This window comes from Callorhinus ursinus, unplaced genomic scaffold (genome assembly GCF_003265705.2).
Source record: "Callorhinus ursinus isolate GAN/ISIS: 27379988/994484 unplaced genomic scaffold, GSC_fseal_2.0 scaffold7, whole genome shotgun sequence".
Lineage (NCBI taxonomy): Eukaryota > Metazoa > Chordata > Mammalia > Carnivora > Otariidae > Callorhinus > Callorhinus ursinus.
In genome coordinates, this window is record NW_027397069.1 from 55,970,659 (window position 1) to 55,992,610 (window position 21,952).

At 45.5% G+C, this 21,952-nt stretch overlaps 1 protein-coding gene across 1 annotated transcript in view; it reads right to left on the minus strand.

Annotated features, from left to right (window-relative positions):
• The window catches only part of LOC112826373 (guanylate cyclase soluble subunit beta-2-like), a 71,726-nt gene extending 50,438 nt beyond the window's left edge, over positions 1-21,288 (minus strand). Inside the window, exons 1-3 of the mRNA XM_073894313.1 lie at positions 21,166-21,288; positions 18,132-18,205; positions 4,642-4,736 (exon numbers count right to left, since the gene is read on the minus strand). Coding sequence (XP_073750414.1) covers positions 4,642-4,736; positions 18,132-18,205; positions 21,166-21,168 — 172 coding nt within the window. The 5' untranslated portion in view covers positions 21,169-21,288. The remainder of the gene's footprint in view (positions 1-4,641; positions 4,737-18,131; positions 18,206-21,165) is intronic.
• Positions 21,289-21,952: the final 664 nt, after the last annotated feature.

Below are 21,952 nucleotides of genomic sequence, written 5' to 3' on the forward strand. Positions count from 1 at the left end.
TGTGTGTGTGTGTGTGTGTGTGTGTGTGTGTGTGTGTGTGTGTGTGTTTGAGAGAGAGAGAGAGAGAGAACGAAAGGCCACATGCCCATGCTTCCTGAGAGAGAGAGCTAATGGTGTGAGACCTCTTCCTATAAGGGCACTACTCCCATCATAAGGTTCCACCTTCAAGACCTCATGGGAACCCAATTATCTCCCAAAGGCCCCATCTCCAAATACCATCACATCAGGGGTTAGGGCTTCAACATAGGAATTTGGTGGGGGTTGAATATAATTTGGTCCATAGTGGTTCTCAAGTAAAAAGGAATTTAAAAAAATCTTGAAGAAGATCCATTCTCCAGAGCATTGGGTGACAAAACTGGCTTTGTAAAAGGTAAATAGTAAATATTTTCAGTTTTCTAGGGTTCTGCTGCAATGCCTCGACTCTGCCGTTATAGCACAAAAGCAGCCGTAGACAATATGTAAACACATGCGCACAGCTGAGTTCCGATAAAATTTTACTTACAAAAACAGGCAGGGAGCCAGATTTGGCCCATGGGCTGTGTGTGGTTTACCAGTCACTGCTCAGAGGGTCCAGAACGTTATACTACAGCCATTTAAGGAGAACAGCAAAGCTTAGCCCTACTTTTAAGGGACAAAAGCCAGAGACACCAAACATAGAAATGCCTCTGCCACCCCCTCAGATTCAGTTGACATTTGCTGAGCACCTACTTTGGGCCCCACATATTGCTGAGTGCCTCATGTTTGTTGTCGGTTTCATTCCTTCCTTCCCATGACCATTTGAAGTCAGTATGATTTCTTTTTGAGGAGGAGATCAACTCTCCATGAATTTCTACCCCTGGCCCAAGGTCACACATCTGCATGACAGAGCAGAATCCAACCCCTGGCACTCCTCCTAGAACATGGACAAGAAGCCCTTTGGCAGAGGGCTCGGAACCAAACGGAGCCCGCATGATGTAGCCACTACAGCCTGCTGCTTCTGGGATCCCTTGAAAGAAAATCAAGGAAAGAATGAAGGAGAGCTTTATCCCACCATCCGGTTCAAGCTCTGATGCTCTTTTATGTCCTAAGCTCTGTCAAAACTCCAGCTTTTTGGGTCAAGTTTGGAGTCACATCCCACCTCGTGATTTTTATTCTTTCTGCGGGAGAAAGGGAACCGGACGCTCCCCCGACTTAGCTGGGAGAAAGGTGGACCCTCTAAACACAGATCTGCCTGGAGCACAGCAGCCCCCACTCAGAATCAGGGCCGGCCTGCCACACTGTGTAAGGGCCAGGCCTCTCCTATGAGCAACTCAGAATAAGGAAGGCGTCTGCCCTCATGCTTTGAAAAGCATGTATAATGTCATAATCACATGTTTTAAAATATTAAAAAGCAATGTTTAAGAAAATAATCTCTTCGGCAGGTGTGTTAAACAAGAAGGCCGAGAGGCTCACTCTGGAGCGGGCAAGCTGCTGAGCGAAGGACGAGAAGCCTGCTGCCTACGCGGGGAGCTGGGTCTACAAAGTGGGTCTCCAGGCTCCCAGCCCAGGGCAGGCAACACAGCACTCTAAAGAGTACACGCCTGGGGTCAGACTCCTCCGGAAATCCTGACTCTACCCGCTTTTGGATAGCCCAAACGCGGCATAAATTTCCCCTGGCATCAGCCACCAGGGAGGCAAAGGGGTCTAGGAGCCCCCTAAAGAGGTTAGACACAGGGTAGAGGCGGCGCGTTCGCAGGTGCCTCTGATGCTACCCAGATCCTGGCCCCTCTTTTTCCTAGAAGCTCTCTCTGTGAAGCTCTTTGGAAGAGGGGAGTGGTGGTGGGTGCTCAGCTGTGATTCTGTCACCCCCCCCCCAAGCCCTGTTGGCTCTCCTCCGCTGCCTGCCTCCCGAGGACCACTGCAGAGCGAGACTGTGCACCGGCTTTAGAAGGCGTCCAGGACATGTTGCTGCCCTTGGAACCCGAGCTCCAGGAGCTGAAGGAGCCAATGAACGTTTCATTCTTGTACCTGATGTCTAGTCTCAGACACAACCTTGTCTAGTTCTGTTAGGAGGTGTGGCTGGCAAGTGACCAGGAGCTCAGCTCCCTAAGCCTCAAAAGCTTCCCCCTCCCAGCTTTGCAGAGACTTGGGGCTTCTCCCTGACGCAGATACCTGAAAGGTTTTCTGCATCCAGGAAATGACCAGGAAACTGTGAGAAGAGACACAGGTGTCAAACTGCCATGTGGAACCAAGGGGAAAATCATGGGCATGGGGTTAAAGCTGGCACAATTTTTTTTTTTTAATCAGAGAATTTCTCTGATATTCAGAGGAAAGAGAAACTCAGGGCCTCATCCAGCACCAGCACTTGACACATCTGCATTCTGGAGAAGCCACCTGTCTCTGCGGGCTTAGCATTACCTAACTGCCCTGGTGCGTTCTCCAGCACTATTACGTGCCTGGGCCGGGCTTTTACCTGTGACCGCCCCTCAAGGAGGTCCTGAGGACAGAAGGCCAACTTGTTGGGCCCTCAGAGACTCCAGGAAAAACAGCTGGAAACCACAGCCCTGGCTGCCTGAGCCCCTGGGGGCAGCACCGGATCCAGCCTGAAGGCCCTGGGCTCCCGAGCCTCACCCACACCTGCAACAATTCTGTCCCAGGGTCTTGGGTGCCAGGCAGAGGATGCTGACACAGAGTCCGCCTGCAGTAATCCCTAGATGCCATCTAAACATGACGCAAAGCCACGGTGCCTAATAAGAATAGGCAAAGGAAGTTCAACTGGGACCTAAAGAGGGATGTCGTCAAAGAACCTGGAAGCACCAGGGGACTCTCTCGGCTTCCTGCACAAGCCCTCTGGAGCCTGGGACAGTAGAAACTCCTTCCTACCCAGGCCCCAGCTCACCATGTGCTCCGTGCTGGTGAGAAGGAAGGGTAGAGGAAAGGAGGGTGTACTGGTTTGAAGTGTTCCCCCGAAATCCATGTCAACTTGGAACCTCCAAGTGGAATCTTATTTAGAAATAGGAAATGAATATAGAGAGAAGAAAGGAAGGAAAGAAAGAAAGAAATATATTTTGAAAGCCATTATTATGCCAGATAGCCCATTTGACATTTTCACATATAGCATCTCATTCAATCCTCAAAATAACTCTGACGGGTAGATATTATTCTCGTAGACCAATGAGAAAACTATAACCTAGTAAGTAACTTGTCCTCAGTCATTAAACTAGAAAGGGGCAGAACTGTATTCTCGCTTTGTCCTGAACCTCTTCCCGTCCAGGCCTGCGGAGTGAGCAAGTTAATATAATAAACCATCCCTTGCTGATACATCTGTGCGAGGAATCATCCTGGAAGTAGAGGTGCATTGTAAGTGGGACCATCCACAATGGGCCCCCCGTTATGACCCTGCCAATGGCATTTTAATGCCTGGATAGATGGGAAGACATCCCATGGCAGAGCAGATGGGGAAGAAGGGCCCTCAATACCCCCACAAAACACACCACCTTTATTTCCAGATCAACATGAGTGTGGTTGGCCTCAGAGGATTCCTAAAGCTGTTCCCCACAACACCCAGAGGTAATCATGATGATCCATTTCAAAGGTCTTACAACCTCTGTCAAGGCCATCATCAAGGCCTCCCATGAAAGTGGTGGTACAGATGATGAAACTCAGAGTGACATTCACGATTTTTGGCTGTGAGAAGCTTAAGGCTACTCAAATGGAAAGGGTGGGTGACTGGATTAGGGTCGGCCCTAAATCCAATATGACCAGGGTCCTTATAAGAGGAAAATTTGGACATAGAGACAGACACATGGGGAGAAGATGGAAGCAGAGAGTGGAGTTAGGCTGCCCCAGGGAGCATCTGGACCACCAGAACCTGCAAGAGGAAGGACTCTTCCCTAGAGCCTTCCAGGGAGCATGGCCTCGCTGACACCTTGATTTCAGGTTTCCAGCCCCCTGACCTATGAGGGAATAGATTTCCCTTGTTTTAAAGTACCCAGTTTGTGGTACCATTGATCCTCATCATGTGCAGATCCCATATCTGCAAACTGACCCACTCATTAAAATGAATCTGTAAGCCCAAAATCAGTACCACAGAGCATTTGCAGTCAGGAGCAGGTGCAGAGTGGCAAAAACTTAGAGCCCCCCCAACACACACGTTTCTAGCAAAGGTCAAATGAGGCAGTGCTCTATGTTCTTGTCTCATTTCTAATACTCTAAATTAAGTGGCCATTTCGCAAGCCACTTCACGCTACATTTTTACATTTTTGTGCTTTTTTTGTGGGTGACTGTGCTGCTGAAAATGCCCCAAGAACAGTGTTGAAGTGCTGCCTAGTGCTCCTAAGTACAAGAAGAATGTGATGTGCCTTTCAGACAAAAGGTGTGTTAGAGAACTTCATGTAGGTATGAGTTCTAGTGCTCCGGCCCACGGGTCCGATGTTAATAACAATATATATGAAATAAGGGATCTCGAAACAGAAACACCCAAAACAAGGTTATATAGTTATCAGTTGATGAAAATGTGACCAAAGTCTCTCCAGAACCTAGCCTGTCCTTCTCAGAGCAATGGCTCAGGATTGCTAACTCAGTGTTCGCAGGGACTTAACAGAACGACTGTGGACAATGGAAACTGATTGTACTTCATTACGACAGCCCTAAGACACCCGAACAAGCCCTCTTCCTCCTTACCCAGAACTTTGCAGGCCTCTTGGATGAGCTTAATGGTAATGATGTCATCATACACCGTGTAGGTCATGAAGTCATCTTGTACTTCGGCAGAGGCTCTGAAAGAGAAATCAAGGGGCAATGAAAACCCAGCAACTAACTGGAGCTCTGCCTCCAGGATATACCCACTGACCGAGTAAGATATAAGATCACACTCTTGATCATCAGGAATGGGAGGCCGTGGAGTGTTTAGATGTCAACTCCTCCAAGAAGTTTTCCCTGGACCCCAGTTTGGGCCAAGAGCTCCCTTCTCAAGGATCCACAGTAGGCTCTGTGTTTCCCTAGTTGATATCAAGATTATTAGTCTTCTCCCCTAGACTGTGCTCCTTGAGCATGGGCTTGTGACTTATTCTGACCTTTGAAGCCCCAGCAGGAGGTATTGTGCTTGGCACTTGTTAAGAACCCAACACACACTAGTGAACATGGAACTCAGAGGTCCCAGAGCCTCATGCTCTGAAGCAAGGAGAACAGCTGCTTGCGAATCTCACTGTTTTGAAACATGGTTAGCTATGTTTTAGGAGTTATGGATGGACTTTAGTCTTCTAGCAGTTAGCCAAACCCAGTGAAAAGTGGCTTCGCCCAGGAGTTACCCTCTTGGCTCACTCCTTATGTGAACCATTCAACTGCTGTTAGCAATTCCGTCAAGTCGGGACAGGAGGCTGGGCAGGGAGTGCTTCCCTGAGAAAGGGGGGTTCCACTGAGACTGAAGGATGGATAGGCAAAGCCAAGCATTCTGGACAGAGTGAAGAGGCTCCAAGGCAGCAGAGAGAATGTTTGAAGAACCGAAAAAAATACAAAACATTTGAGTTTATCCCGGATCACTGCACAGAATTTCAGAATTGGGAGAAGTGTGAAATTTCCCAATTGTCCAATTCTCCATTCTATACTATCTCTGACTGCTAGTCTTCTAGTTTCTTCTTAAATGCTTCCAGTGACAGGAAGCTCACTCCTCTGCAAGGCAGCGTATTCCATTTACGGACTGCTCTTTTTGATAGAAAGTTTTTTTCTTATGATGAATCAAAACCTACTTCTAGACCCTGATAATACCTTCTAATTATTGGGCATCTGCTTTTGGCCATGGCGATGACAGATCCTTTGTAATCATCTTACTTACTGTGGAGGAAATGGAAGCTCAGAGAGGTTGTCTTGCCAGCATCCCCCAGCTGACTCGTGAGGGACCTGGGTTCTGAGCTCTGAAGCGCACACAGCTCTAGCACTTGCCACCTGCCACCCCTCTCCCAGGTCCTGGATCTGCCCCCGGGGCACATGCAGACGGGGATGCTCCTACCTCCAGACACCAGCCCTCTAATATTGAAGATCCTTATTCATTCCTAAATCTTTTTTTTTTTTTTTTTCTGAGCTATCCATGCCTTTATCTCCCTGGACTTTATCTTCCTCACTGTTAAATGGGAGAATGACACTTGTCCCACATTTCCGACAGGAAGAGAGTAACAGGAGTGAAAGGAGAGAATGAGAAACTCCGCACAGATGCAGGGGGAAGCTGAGCCGGCATGCTGTGCCGGGGGCAGCCCAGCCGGCAGCCAGGACACCCTGGTTCCAAATCTAGCCCTGCTCTTAATGAGCTCTGAGGGAAAATTACTTTCTCTCTTTGGGCCTCGACTTCTTTATCAGTAAAGGGAGGTAGTCGGTAAGATCAGTGTTCTGTAACCTTTTTTTTTTTTTTTTTTTACATCCATGCTCCCATCCCCACCCTACCCCCAAAATGCATTTGCTAGAGCTTCTCAAACAGCCTATAGGGGCCTTGCCCCTGCACTTGACCATCACTGAGCTAAAAGCTCTCTGGGTTTCTCTCCACCTGCAAGCTTTCTATTTTGGTCCCTGTCTGTACAGTGGTCTCTAAGTATCAACAGACACAGCTGTTCAGAGAAGCTGGATGTTGGGCTCGGGGCAGACAAAGGATGCTGTTAACCCCCATGCCTCCCTTAAGCGGGATGATCTCTGCCATGTTGTCATCACCCTCCATCTGCTCCCCCCGGGCCTGTGGGCTTTTGTGAAAACTTGGACCCTGCTTCTATGCCTATGAGTGAAATAGAAACATAATGAGCAAGATCCATATTGAAGCCTAACATGTTATCATAATTTATTCAGAAGGCCCCCAAAGGGATTATGTCATCTCCAAGACCCTTGAAAATGTAACAAGCTCTGTGCCACCTCTCAGGCTTCTTGTGGGACCACCCATTCCTCCCTGTCTGGGTCTGGCAGCCTCTTCTTTCCTGTAGGCTGAGCTGATAATACTTTAGTGTCCAATATTTATTTGGTTTGTATATATGTTGCACATTTCTGGAATGCCAAACATGCCCAGACTGTTATGATTGCACAAGAATTGTCAGCCTTGTTTATCGATCTCGGTGATCCCGCATGTAACACTTCCCACAGAGTCTGTGTACACTTGCAATATACAGTCATTCAAACGGCTATAAGTGAAACAATATGCTCACCAAGAATATAAATAAATAAATAAATAAACCAATTGATGACTCCCGATGACATGGCAATACCTCTGATAAGAAGGGAAAGAGAGAAAAATGGCCATCACAAAACATTTTGAAGGGGCATCTGGGTGGCTCAGTGGGTTAAGCATCCACTCTAGATTTTGGCTCAGGTCATGATCTCAGGGTTGTGAGATTGAGCCCCAAGTCGTCGGGCTCATGCGCTCAGTGGGGAGTCTGGGATTCTCTCTCTCTCCCTCTCCCTCTCCCTTTACCCCTCTCCCCCCGACCCTGCTCGCACTCTCTCTCTCTCTCTCTAAAAAAGAAAAAGAAAGGAAAGGAAAAAAAAGAAAACATTTTGAAGAGACTGGGGATTGGAGAAGCATTGTGGGAAATGAAGTAAGTTGATGTTTCCAACTCACACAAAGAGGAGCATATTTCATGTAATGTGAGGAATGCCAACCACAGAGGTGACCATATATACACATATTCAGGAGATCTGACAAATCAGTATTTAACTGGAATACTCAGCCACTAAATGTATGTTCCTTTTTAGTTTTAACTCACGATACCCAAAATAACTGGGCAGGAAACCAGGGCCAGGCTGCCTATTCCAGAATAACTTGGGGATCAAAATAAACATACAGATTCCTGGGCCCTGGAGGTGGTACCTGGAAATCCATATTTATTTAACCACTTGCCTCAGATGACTCTCCAGGTTTGGAAACCACTGCTCAGAAACACTTTCTAGGATTCAGTCTGGCAAGGCCACACATTACAAATTACAGATCTTATGTTGTTCAGTGTTACAAAACTGAGGTAATGGTTTCTAAGAGTCCAGAGTGAGCCATAAAGCCCACAGGAAAAATAAATAGCACATTGTAGCAAGTTTCAGGCCAAGAAAATGGGATCAATCCTAAGCCATGGGAAATCGTTCCTTCAAGATCTCCTTTCTGTTAGGTAGAGAATTGCTGTTACAAACTTGTGTGTGACCATGTGACTCAAGGTGTAGTTGGGGAAGAAGAGGCCCTGTGAGTTACATGGTACTGTGACCTGGTGTCCTGGTGTCGTGACCACCTGGTATTTAGAAGAAGTCCCAGCTGTCATTCTGGCCAATGCTCTAGCCCACTGCTCTAGCTCTCGAAGGCTTGTGTGACAAAGTCCAGACTCGTTGGGTTGACACATACAACCTAGCCCCTGCACCCTACCCCTCACCTCCAGCCACCTCCCTTCCTCATTCCTCAAGATTGCCCCAAGTCCCTGTGACCAGCCATGCCATTTCCTTCCCACGGATTCTCCTCTGACAGGAAGGACAGTCTGGCCAACTTTTGTTCTTCCTTCCCCCATTTGCCTGAGAATCACCAACTCTGGTCATTATGAGCTGCCGTCAGATCCCAGCACCCCTCCTCTGAGCTCCCAAGTCCCTATTTACCTGCCTTACCACCGGCTGCACCTGTAACCTTTAATGTACCTGTTCCCAGGCTTCCTAGACAATGGGCCCCAAAGAGCAGGCAAATATCATTTGATTTCCTGTCTTCAATACCTAGCATTGTACCTGGCACACAATAGCAGTCTGAGAGGGAGTTAAAAGAAGTTTATGAAGTGTGAGAGACCTACCTTGTTAGAGGCTTACGTGTCCACTATATGTGAGTCAGTAGAGCCAGGAACGAATCCTGACCCTACCACAGTCGAGCTGGATGACTTGAAACAAATCTCACTGTCCCTCCATTTCTTCATTTTTACAATGACAGTATTAGGTTAGGTCAGTGTTTCCGTGGAGATTTTGATGTACAACCCTCCCAGCCAACACGCAATGTAGATTCACTGAGAATGACTCTGGCACCTAAACCAGCAGTTCTCAAGGTGTGTTCCATGGAACCCCTGGGTGGGGGGACCCTAGGAAGCTTTCCAGGGTCCATGAAATCAAAACTATTTTCATAATAAAATTAAGACATTATTTGCCCTTTTTACTGGTTAAAATGTCCTCTAATGGTTCAAAAGCATTGGTAGGTAAACCTGTTAGGGGCTTAGCATGAATCAAGGCAGTGGTACTAAACCGAACTAAGTAATCATATTCTTTGCTGCCACGCACTCGTGGTAAAGAAAAAGCCAGTTCCATGTCAAATCGTCCTTAATGAAGCAATAACACTGATCAATTTTATTAAATCTTTTGAACATTCTGCATGACAAAGCAGGAAGTACAGAAAGCATTTCCGCTGTCTACACAAGGAGGCCTAGGTCAGCTCCAGGAAAAGCACTTTTATGATTGCCTTTGTGAGTCGAATTAGCCACTTTTCTCATGGAACATCATTTCTACTTGAAAGAACCACTGACAGACGGACAACAGTTATTCAGAATTGGATATTTGGCAGACATTTTCTTAAAAAAAAAAAAAAGACCAAAGTTAACTTGTCACTTCAAGGAAAATAACTGACAGAATTTGTTGCCAATGATAAAACTCAAGCTCTCAAGTGAGAATTGGAATTTTGGAAAACTTGCACCTGCTACTGTGAGCTCATTAGCTTCCCAATTCTTAGAGCTTTGATGAGAGTGTGGTGATATTGACAAATGTGATTTTGATATTGTATGATGTATTATGGCAATATTCATAAGATCTGCATAACTCAGCCAGCTAATATTTTCCAAATGACTAATGCACGGTAGTTCAAAATGATGGCAAAAGATATTTCAAAGTGCAACAGAGGCCAAAGGATTTGCCCTCACTAATGCACGATAGTTCAAAATGATGGCAAAAGATATTTCAAAGTGCAACAGAGGCCAAAGGATTTGCCCTCAACATTGTAACTGACCTTGGAAAAACTACCACCTAGTGGAGCTTTTGTGAGGTTTAAAAGAACCTCCACAGTGATCTGAAAAGAACCTGAAAGTGCTTCCTCCCTCTATATTTTCTTCATAAATTTCAACGAAAACCAAAGATCACAACCAATAGAGTGCAGAAAATAGAATCCAGTATTCTTCTCCTAAGTCAAACATTGAAGCGATTTGCAAAAAAATATAAAGCAATGTCTCTCTTCTCACTAATTGTTTTATTTGGCTAACAGTTAATTTTCATAAAAATGGGCTATTTATGCTCACATGTAATAGACTTATATTGCCATTTTAGGCGAATCAAGAAATAACCATCTATTAAAATTTCTCTGGTTTAATTTCCAATATAGTAAATGCCAATAGATAAAAGCTCTCTGGGTCGTCAATCGTTTTTAAGATTAAAAAAGGCTTCCTAAGGCCAAACTGTTTGAGAACTTCTAACTTAAGCCCATGGTGAATCAGATTTGCTTTGGGAGCTAAGGAAGCTGAGGCTTCTGGGAAAGCAGCAGCCCTGCCCAGCCTCCCTCATTTGGAGCCACCCCAGGCTGGGAGGGTGGTGGAAGGACCACCCTGTATGCCCTGATGATGGTCCTGGGTGCCTCTGGGAGGGACTGCAGTCCACCCAGGCCCCAGAGCCACCTCCCCTTGGTAGCCTCAAAAGCATCCAGACCTTCATGTGACCCCCACAATAGGCATCTGAAGGAGAGGCTGCAACTCCCTGAGTGGGGGCTACTTTCTCGCAGAGAACTGCCCTATAACAGCAGTGGGCAGCTGGAGGCAGAGCGGTGAGACGTGTACAAGTAGATGAAGGGCCGGCATTGTCCTAGAACTTGCCACCAGCAAAGAGGCACATCTTGTAAGAAACTGCCTAGAAAGTTATAGACATACAGAAAGACATCTGTCTAAGCTACCAATAAAAATAAAACACAATAGGGGCACCTGGGTGGATCAGTCATTAAGCGTCTGCCTTCGGCTCAGGTCATGATCCCAGGGTCCTGGGATCAAGCCCCGCATCGGGCTCTCTGCTCAGTGGGAAGCCTGCTTCTCCCTCTCCCACTCCCCCTGCTTGTGTTTCCTCTCTCGCTGTGTCTCTCTCTGTCAAATAAATAGATGAAATTTTTAAAATAAATAAAAATAAAACACAATAAAAATAATTTTCAGCCAGCCATGTTAGAGGAACATTCATTCCATTCTCTTGATGGAAAATAATCTCATTAAATCATTGTCATATGAACAGGAAAGCCACAAGCAGCCAAAGATACAGGGAAAAATATAAAAGTAGGTCAATAATTAACGATAATAACAATAAATATGTTCTACCTTTTGGTTCTTTGATGTTAATGTTATCTGTCAGCTTTTAATTTTTTTTCCTCATTCTAAATAAGTACTCACTTTTGTAGCTAAATTTTTATTTGTAATTTTATATTATTTTTTAAAGGAGGCCCTTCAAATTACTTTTCAGGCCTTATAATACCCGTTTCAACTCCTGCTAATTTACCTTCCATGTATTCCCACCAAACAAAACTATTTCTCAAGCTTTACTTTCAATGGTCTTTATTAGAAAAACAGTTTTCTCTTTTATATGTATAATAATATAATATTAAGTATTTTTTTTAAATGTTCTAAGCCCTTGAATATTCCAATATACTCTTTGGGGGAGTAAGTTGCCCAATTGAGCCATACTAACCAACTTGATTTCTCAAAGCCCTTGAGGTTCTGATGATTTTAGGCATCCAGATAAATCAGCAAACACACTCATGGCCAGGAATGGAGTGGGAGTGGGGAGACAGGCAGCACTCCTTGATAAAAGTTAAAAAATAGAAGCTGTCTGTTTTCAGCTACTTTTTAACTAGACCTTATTTATGGGAAAAGCAGAGAAGCTAGAGGGAGTGGGCGAGGCTTAGCGAGGGGCTGCAATGGAGGAGGCATAGCAGAAGGAGGATGAGCGACAGCCCTCCTGATTGTTTCTGGCTCAGTTCGTCAGTGTATTTGAAACGATGTTTTTTCAGATATCAGAATGTCAGGAGCATTTCTTATTTAGTAAGAACAAAATCCCGAATATGTAGAGGCAGGGGCCCTTAAACTTTTTAGGTCATAGAGTTCTTAGGAATTCTGATGAATAGCACGTACCCTCTCCCCAGAAAATAAATGCATTCACGTGTACACATTTTCAAAGACGATCTCAAATGTTCTCAGAGCCTCTCCATCTACTATTCATTTATTCCTCTTCCATTCATGCATACGTAAATCAGGCAGACATCCATCCCTTCCCCCATACTTGTTTATATAGTGGAGAGAATATGCCATTCACGGCAGCTTTACCCAGAACCTCTTCTCAGGGACCCTACCCTCCAAAGTCCACCTGGTGGGTCCAGGTATGGGCACCCGACCAAAGTGAGCCCAGCAAACCCTTTGTCTCAGGTGTCTGGAATGGAGACATTGAAAAACTGGGTCTCTCTATCAAATGATTGTGATCTCTTAAATTGAAAGGGCATATAGAAAATTTGGGGAGAAATAGAAATTAAGAGACTTGCAGAAAAAGCCAGGAAAATAGAGTGAACATGAAAAGAGGCACAGAGATGGAGAGAGGCCCACCGACCTTCCATGTCCTGTGTGGTCTCTCTGTGCTTTCTGCAGTTGAGCTCTGTGAATCCTACTAATGGCTATCTCTGACTCCTACTAACTTCCTTAAACTTTAGCTCACAGAGTGAATTGCTGATCCTTGCCAGCAACATCCTGCACTAAGTTCCAGATACTTCACCTGTGTCAGTCATCTCAGCCTTCAGAAACGGGTGAGGTGACTTCCATTATTATCTCCATTTAGAAGTGAGGACACCAAGGCTCAGAGACCTTGGTTACCCATTGCAATCAGAATAAAATTCCCACTCCTGGGGCACCTGGGTGGCTCAGATGGTTAAGCGTCTGCCTTCAGCCCAGGTCATGATCCCAGGGTCCTGGGATCGAGCCCCACATCGGGCTCCTGGCTCAGTGGGGAGCCTGCTTCTCCCTCTCCCTCTGCCTCTCTCCCTGCTCATGCTCTCTCTCTCTCTCTGTATCTGTGTCTCAAATGAATAAATAAAATCTTTAAAAAAAATTCCCACTCCTTTCCATCTTTAGCCACCTATAAATTCTGATCCTTAACCATGTCTCCACTCCCATCTCCTACCAGACTCTCGATCATTATGCTCCAGTCACACTGAGTTTTCTTCTGGGTCTCGAATTTACCAAACCCAGTCCCACCCCAGGACCTTTGCACTGGCTGTTCTCTCTGCCTAGAACGCATATGCTTCCCTAACTCAAAGTTGGCTCCTTCCTGCCTTTCAGCTCAAATATCACCTTTGTAGAGAGGCCTTTTCTGACCATTTCAGAGAAACTGACATCTTCCATCCCTGGTCACTATCAAGTACCCTATATTTTTACAGCACTTAGCACGATACTTGCTTATTGTCTGCCCCCAGCCCCACACTGGAATACACATTCCAAGAGAACAGAGCCCTCATCTGTTCCCTTCACCACTGTTCCCAGTGCCAGGAATTCTGTTTGGCACATACTAGGAGCTAAATAAATACTTGTTGAATAAGTAAACTTGCCCATGTCAAACAGCTAATAAATGATACAGGCAAAATGTAAGGGTTGATCTGACTCCAGAGGCTTTACTCTTCCCAACCTATTAGCTGCTTCTCATTGTTAAGTCCTGATAAAGATTTTAGCCAGAAGGTTATAAAAGAGTGGTTCATAATTAGAAATCTATAAATCTAGGTTATATGAGAGAGAAATAATGCAGGCAAAGGATGAGAAACATCTGTTTCTGATTATATCATATAAAATAAAATTTATGTCATAAAGTCTGGAGACATATTTCATCTTACCTAATCATTCCTTCTTAAAAGTTGTGTAGGAATTGATGGGTTTTTCTTTTTCAGCTAAAATTCTATTTTAAAAGCACCAGGGAACTTATTATTTAAATGTAGCCTGAAGCAAATCCTTTTGCACAGCAAATGATCTTGCCTTAATTTGCATTTTATAAGCTAAGTTTTCTGCACTACAGTTTTTTTTTCAATGAGTTCTAATATGATGCAATTTTCATCGCTGGTTGAGCTGGTTAGATAGGCTTTGCTTTTGATTTAAGGATGCATTTCCAATGCGATCACATACATGTCTAGTGCTGTATATACAAACATATCCTTGGAGACTCAATTAAGCACAGGGTTGGTACTTCAAGATTAAAAGATGTAAAGCCTAGCCACACAGACTCCGGATATGGCCTCCCTGAGGTCTCGGTTCCTGGACATCTCTTTCTGATTCTCTTGTACCCCTCCTACCAGTGTCCTAACATCTTGAAATTCCTGTGGTTGGGCTTCCTGGCTTCCTGATTGGGAATGCCATGAGAAATGCTCCTCAGGGGCAGGAAGAGAAAATGGACTATTCCCCTCAGGGAGGGCATACCAAGGATCCGAAAAGGAAGAAACCACTTCCATCTACTTACACGTGGAAAGCTTTTTTTTTTTTTTTCCTGGATTCACAAATACATTGAACATCTTAACCGATCAGGGTTCCCATGGCTGGTCCCGTTGCATCTGCTCTGTAACATGGGGGCATGCAAGCAGGCTTCTGTAAACAGCGCCTCTCAGTCGCCCACAAGAAGCTGACTGAACACGTTTATTGTTTTACCTCTACTCATGTCTAAGTCCTCCAGCTATATCTGGTAATTTCCAGTTATTTCTAGAGCCCTGGCCTTTCTCCTGGGCAGGACAGACTTTTTAGGGCCACCTGAGAAGCTGAGGCTAAAAGTTCTAACCAGGAATTCAGATGATACAAGCATCGTGGATCAAAAATCAATCCCAAAAGTCAGTCCCCACTCCCTCTTATGAGCTGGTCACTAGTATTTATGGGGGTCCTCAAGACAGGGCTGGACAATGCCCCACACTGGCAGTTGGGGACACCAGTCCAAAAAAGGAACAGAGACAATGCCATCCACCAAATGATGCTAATATTAGAAAGCCAGGTGTCCTTCTCTGGGCAAAGAGAACATCTTAGAGAAACATCATCTCTTCAAGATGGAAGGCACAGTCACCTGACCAGCCGCAAAGTAATGCCTATTAATGTCCAATGTAGTCTAATCCTAGTGTTGCACCTGCATATTCGAGGGGAAACAGCACTTACTGAGTATCTACTGTGTACCTGGGGATCAAATTTTCCACTCAGTTCTCTCTGCAACCCTGGAAGAGGAGTGCATCATTCCCCTTCTATCAATGAGGAAGCAGCTTTAGAGAGGTGAAGCAACCTGTTCCAGAACACACAGTTCCAAACCCAGAGCCAGGACTCCAGTCCAGGCATGTGGGTGCACACCCTAGGGCTCCTCCTCCTCCTCTCTCCAACCCAGATGAGGAACGCCATCTTGAAAATAAGCCAACAGTAGTCATCACCTTCAATCACACGTCTCACATTTGGTGAACGCTTACCTTAGGTCAGGCATTTTTTTCTAAGCATATCGTTTGTCCTATCTCGTTGATAGGACAAACAGCAACAGCCCCGATGTGCTTAGCTTGCAACAGCCCTGATGTGCTTAGCTACTTCTAGGGTCGTTATTTTATGCTGAAAACACCTGTGTCCCAGAGTGGTTAAGGAAGTTGCCCAGGGTCCCAAGGACTGTAGGGGAGGCACCTGCTGAAACCAACTATGACTTCCCAGGGACTTGCATCCATACCTGGTGACTTCTCTCAGTATGTGTACCCTCTTTCTAAAGCTGGTTCCCAGCCCACCCAGCAGTGTCCACCCACACCTACCTTCCTCCCCTTCCTCTGAGACTGATGGTCCCCCGGTAGGGGCTGCTGGCCCTCTGGCAGGCTGCCCTGCTCCTCTCTAGTTTGTGGCAAAGCAAAGGATCTCAGTTTCCCATCTGATGTGGGCCTTTGGCACCTCGTTCCCAAGTTCCAGGTATAATTGTAGTGTTTCTATAGATTATTAAATCACCCAGGCAAAATGGCTTCTTCAATTACTTAATCCCTCAGGGTTTTTCGCAGAGACAGTAACTTGCCTTGCCAGTGTTCTGCTGGGGCTTTAATAAGATCATTATGGAAGGGGCCTGGCCCAAAGTAAGTGCCTAAGATAAGACTATTCTTTTCCTTCCTTTTCTTGCTGAGTTTACCCTTTACAATATAATAGCAATTTAAAAAGACAGTCTCAGAGTCTTCAAATGCTTCTCTCCTCCGGGCAGCCTAGGGGGTCGAAAAGGAGCACTTCAAGAAACAGATACCACACCCTGGCCCTGTTGCCTACTTGCTGTGCACTCTTTAGCAGGTCACTTAAACTTTCTGGGCTGCAGTTTTCTCATCTGTAAAATGAGGAGATCTGGGCCAGAAGATCTCTCAAGCATGGACTAGTCCAAGTTTTCTCTGATCATAATTATTCAGCCTTCCTCCTTGAAATATTTAGAAATGAGTATTCTTTGCCTCTGTGACACCAGAGCTACTTGTTCCCACCCCAACCTCTGGTGCTTTTATGAAAATTACCCTGGAGATGCTGTGGAAATGGCTCGGGGCTGCCTTTCCAGAAGAAGGTCAGACACAAGACGCCTGAGCAGTTGGCCGCTGTGCAGGGCATGGAGCCGGGCCCCGGGGCAGCAGGGGCCTGCCTGCCTCCTCCTGAGTTAGCCCCACGTACTGCAAGTCCCCTGCACTCTCGGCTCTAATTATCTTATTTGTAAAATGGGAATAGGAAGGAGTGAGGGAAAGTCCGCACTAAGCATTTTAAACTGTTTTGACATTACAAAAGCCATGAAAAAATACAGAAAATTTGGGAATAGATATTAGGAAAAAAAGTCATCCAGCACTTCATCTTTCTAGTTCAGTTAATAGTCATTACTAGTTTGGTCTTTCCCTTCATTTGTGTGATCTACCCAGTAACTACGTAAGTTTGTGTCTTTTTTTGTTGTTGTTACTGTTTTGTTTCTGGTCTTTTGGACATAATATTGTCATAAAATTTTGCAGGTTGCTTCACGATCTTTGCAAGCATCCCATGTAATGATGCATATTTCTTGTCATTCCATTTGACTTTTGGGTTATTTTTGAACACTAAAGATAATTTTTTCTTTTATTATTTATAAATATAAGGCTATGTTTCATCTTTGTGTGTGTGTGTGTAGATAGATATGTTTGTTTCTAAGGGACTAGATTCTCAAGAATAAATTCTCTAGAATGAAATTACTGCTTTAAAGGATTTCATCATTTTTGCAGCTTTTGGTACGTGTTGTCAAATTGCTTTCCAAAAGGGCTGCACTGACTTAAGATGCCATCAGCGATTACTCATTTGCTGCATCTTCACCAGAATTGGTTATTATCATTTCAACGTTTTGTAGATTTAATAGGCAAGGCAGTGCCAAATTGTTTCAATTAACTGAGGAAGCCAATCATTTTTCCCTATTTTTTTTACTGTTCCCTCTTCACAGGACCAGGAGATCTTGGAGACCCGTCAGTCCAGTCCTCTAACATTTTAAGGCTGGGAGGCTTCAAGAAGGCAGACAGACAGAACAAGCTTACAGAGAGTCAGACAGACCACGTGAAGATGTAAATAACCTTGTTCAGCATTTTCTGGGTGGAAGCAGAGAGGAAAAACTGTAACAGGTAACTAAAAAATTCCTAAAGAGGGGGGCGCCTGGGTGGCTGACTCTTAATTTCAGCTCAGGTCATGATCTCAGGTCATGAGATCAAGCCCTGCGTGGGGCTCCATGTTGGGTGTGGAGCCTGCTTAAGATTCTTTCTCTCTCCCTCTCAAAAAAAAAAAAAAAAAGAATTCCTAAAGAGGGATTCTGGCTAAACTCAAAAGGGATACCCCTCTTCTGTGAGGTTTTGGCAGCTCCATTTATGTACACTGGAAATAATGCAGTTGCTTTTTCTTCTGTGATCAAGAGCAGCGAATAAGAATTCATTCATGAAGTTAAAGGTAGAATACTTATTCACACGGGCTGGGTTTAGGAATTGAGACTAATACCTTCCTTAAACACAGATACGGTATAGCAGATTTATTCTGTATCTAGTTGGTATGTTTAAGGCACTTGAACTGATATCCCTACTAACAACCAACTGCCTTGACCAAAAGGTTAGTAAAAACCCATGACCTTCAAAACACTGGAGTCTTACCACCGGGGATTCTCCATCTTTCCTTAAATATACTTACTTCAATTTTTCCCAGATCTCTTCACCAAATTTCTCTATCACAAGAGATTGCAGACAGGTGTTGATAAATCCATACTAGAACACAAAACAAGAGGGAAAATATGGGTAATGAAGCACGAAATCCCCAGTCATAGACATCTGAACAGTTTCTTTTGGGAAAAGTACAAAGGCATCTTCTTGACGAAATGAATTATACTTTTCCCCTGTTTCTTGTGAGTTTATTGGTTTGATAGTTGTGCTTCTTCTCGACTTAGAGAAGTCATTTCCATAGAGAAAACCTAGGAGCTAAATTTGAAATCAGACTAGAATTAGAAGAGGTTCATTGTAATCATCTCCAAATCGTTTGGTTAGAACAAAGAGTTCAAAAACACAACAGGGGTATGGGGTTTGAGACGGGGACCAGGAAGGGCACTCACCTCCTGCCATGTCAAAAAGGCAGGGAAAGGACAATTCTCTTTTCTTTATAAAAATGAGTCAGTAATCGCATGTTTGTGGAGGAAGACATCAAAAGTGGAGGAAAATAAAGGGAGAAAAAAACTAACAATAAAGAAAGAGCAATGGGATTAGCAGAGTTTTCTACCTGGTTTGCTCATTAATCTGCGATCTTCCTTCTTTCCTCCTTCAGATAAAAAAGAAAAATTTTTTTAATAAAAAAGGGCTTATAAATGCCTCTGCTTGGTGAAGGAGAGTACAACCCATGCAGGCCACCCATCTCCACAGCACGGGGGCCCCTAACCTAGGAGTGTGATGATTGAATTAGATTTGAAAGCACCAAGGGAACTCAGTTAAAAAAAAAAAAAAAAAAAACTTCATCAAGTAAAGAATCCTTCTGTCTCACAAATATCAGGCTCAAAACTCACAAGTTTGGATGTTTATGTATGGGGATTTCTTAAAGGGAGAGGGGCCAATGCCAACAGGAAGAAGAGGGGTCTGAGCTCTAATAGCTCTTTCTGGGAACACAATGTACACCCTGCTTGGCTGTGTTTCCAGTTCCACACCAAAATGAAGCCTTTTCCCTTCACTCCATCTCGTCCTGGCTCCACCTGCCCCCCCCCAACCACGTGTGACTCATTTAAAAGACCACACGGTAGCCAGGCATTCAAAGCACTCTCTCGAACCATCAAAATCTATGTTTCCCGTATCCCTACCGCTGCTGCCTTCGGCTTACCCAGATGCCTTCCCCCTCTCCCCAAATACAGATGGCCCTTCTCTGATCATGTTTCCTCCCCCATTGCTCAGTCACTCCATGGCAAGTCTTGGCTCCATTGTTGCCTTGTCTCTAGAACCGGTCCCGCTTTCCTCACCGGATACTGGCCGGCATTCCCTGTGTCCCAGACTCTCACCTTCTGTGTCCCTATCACCATAGGATTGTTATGTTACCACATCACATGTGCACACACATATTTCCTATTTATCTGTCTACGTAGCCGTCTATCAACACACCTACCCATACACACACACACACACACACACACACTCACTCACATCATTTTTGCATATCGTTTTTTTCCCTTCTCCTCTGCTAAATTGTAAGTTTCTTGGGGTCAGGAAGTAGGTATAATTTGTCTGTATTGCAGCTAAACTGGCCAGATAGTATCTGGCACATAGTAGGTATTTAATAAATACTTATTGAACAAATAAGTACTGAATTGAAGCCTTGAGTTTGAAAGCATGAAAATGCTCAAATACCTCCAGGCATTTAAAATCAATTCAATGTTAACAAAGATAGCAACTGTTTATCCTAGCAATGTTTGCAAGAGAGTGCTGAGGCCAACGAAAATATCATGCCCGCTGCCTAAGCCTCCTAGTGTGTGACAAAGGAAAGCAAGGCGCAGGGGAATCAGCTGGTGCGTTATAACCACATGGGATCACATATCTCAAAATTTAATGAGTTTAGGGTCAGTGGGACATGCACTCTAGGACCAACGTCGGGTCTTTGGCATTCAGTGCTCTCTGAAGTCAGTGGCATAGGTAACCATTTGGGGGCTCTGGACATATAGGTCGGAGGGCAATCCCCTCACCCTCTGCTGGTTATAAATACGCTTTCTTCTGAATATTAAAATCACGGGACTTTCTCCACCCCTGGAGAGAGCCAAAAAGAGGCAGCTGACAGGCTGGTCCTGCATACGGAAGAGGTCTTTTGTACTTGCTCAGTTCACGGGGATTCTCACCAAGACACACTCCTTATACATTTGAGGGCCTGACTGGAACGGGCAAGAATGACAAACAGCTCCCAAATTCTCTAACACTCGGGAACCAACACCTTTAAAACAGTTACATCATCAGACAGGGAGGGACCCTAACTGGCTAGAGGCACCCAAATCTTTTGAGGACTATTGGAGAGTAGCTGTGGTACCTTCAAGAAACATCGGTGTTCAAAAGAAGCAGTTGTTTCCTTTTTAGAAAAAGTCAGAAAATGTTAAGTTTAGCTAAGTATTTCTCCTGCAAAGATCACTTTGCATGTTCCATATCTAATCCTGCTCCTGGGGCCTGCCATCTGTTGGCTGGGGGGGTGGGGCCCCATAACATATTCCAGCCTCAGTGAGCCCAGAGAGGGGGTGTGGCTTAGAGGAAACGGCTTGCGCTCGGAGCCAGATGGCTTTCGGTCTCTGTGCCTTAGAGCTTCGTGGCTTTGGGGAAATCACCTACCCTCTCTGAGCCCAGTCGGCTTAAGAGCCAAACTGAAATAATAGTGCTTACTCTGACAGTACTACCGCTGGGGCTGTGGAGGAATGCTGCCGGCTGCACAGGCTGCTAGCCAGCCCCACATTTTACCAGCCGTTTGACCCCACACCTTCACCAAATCTCATTCATCCTCAGTTGTTTCATCTGGAAAATGGGGATGAGAATGGTCCCTTCCTCGTTGGTTTGAGGTAAGGATTAAATGAGATCATGGGTATGAAGCACTGAGCACATAGCAAATGCTCGGGAAACGATAGCCATTTCTCTTCGAGAATGTGCATTTTGAGCAAGAGGTGCCCCCTGCGTGGATGCCGAGGGGAAAGGGAGCGCAGAGGACACTGGGAGGCCCTTACCATGTTGCTGCAGCGGCTGCCTTCAGGCAGAAGCAGTCGTGGGGGAGCCCCAAGCTCCTGACCGATACGTCAGCCCCCAGGCATTCAGAAGAACCCCCGGCATCTCCCGAAGCCTGTCTTGTAGCGTCTGGGCATCCACAGGGAAATCAGGAGCTGAGCACTGGCCCTGCAGCAAGGAGCTAACTGTTGAGTCCTTAGTCACCAAGGGAGTAAAAAGTCAGGCTGCCCCACCAGCTAATGCATGGGGCCTGCTGCCAGGTTCCCCTCGGGGTGCACCTCCCCAGTGCTAATTCCTTGGGGGTTCAGCCTGAAACTTGAACTTCTCCCAGAGGTGCCAACACAACAACAGCACTGTACCTGCAGCTTGGAGCCTCCAGGGCCTGGAGCCCGCAGCAACCCGCAGAGCACTCCTTACCTGGAGGGGAAGGCTCGAAGGGCGAGCACATCCTGATCCTGCTGGACTCTGGGGCTGCCTTTTGCTTCCCACCTAATCTTGCTGCAAATTCAGAAACTCACTTTGCTCCCTCTCCCACTCAGTTCCCCCCGCAGAGAGGTTGGCATCGCATTCTTTATGACGCATTCTTTCCTAGCTTGGCTGAAGGGGGAGGCCAGGATTCCTGAAGCCCAGGAGGCTTTTGCGAAGTCGTTCATCCTTTCATTTGACAGATCAGTCAGTCACCTTCCTGTGTGATGTCACCATGGTGAGCACCTCCGGAGTACAGAGGCGGAGGTGTGGGCTGTGCTCCCAGGTGGCCAGCCACAGAGCCCTCTGCCCCCAGAGCACTCT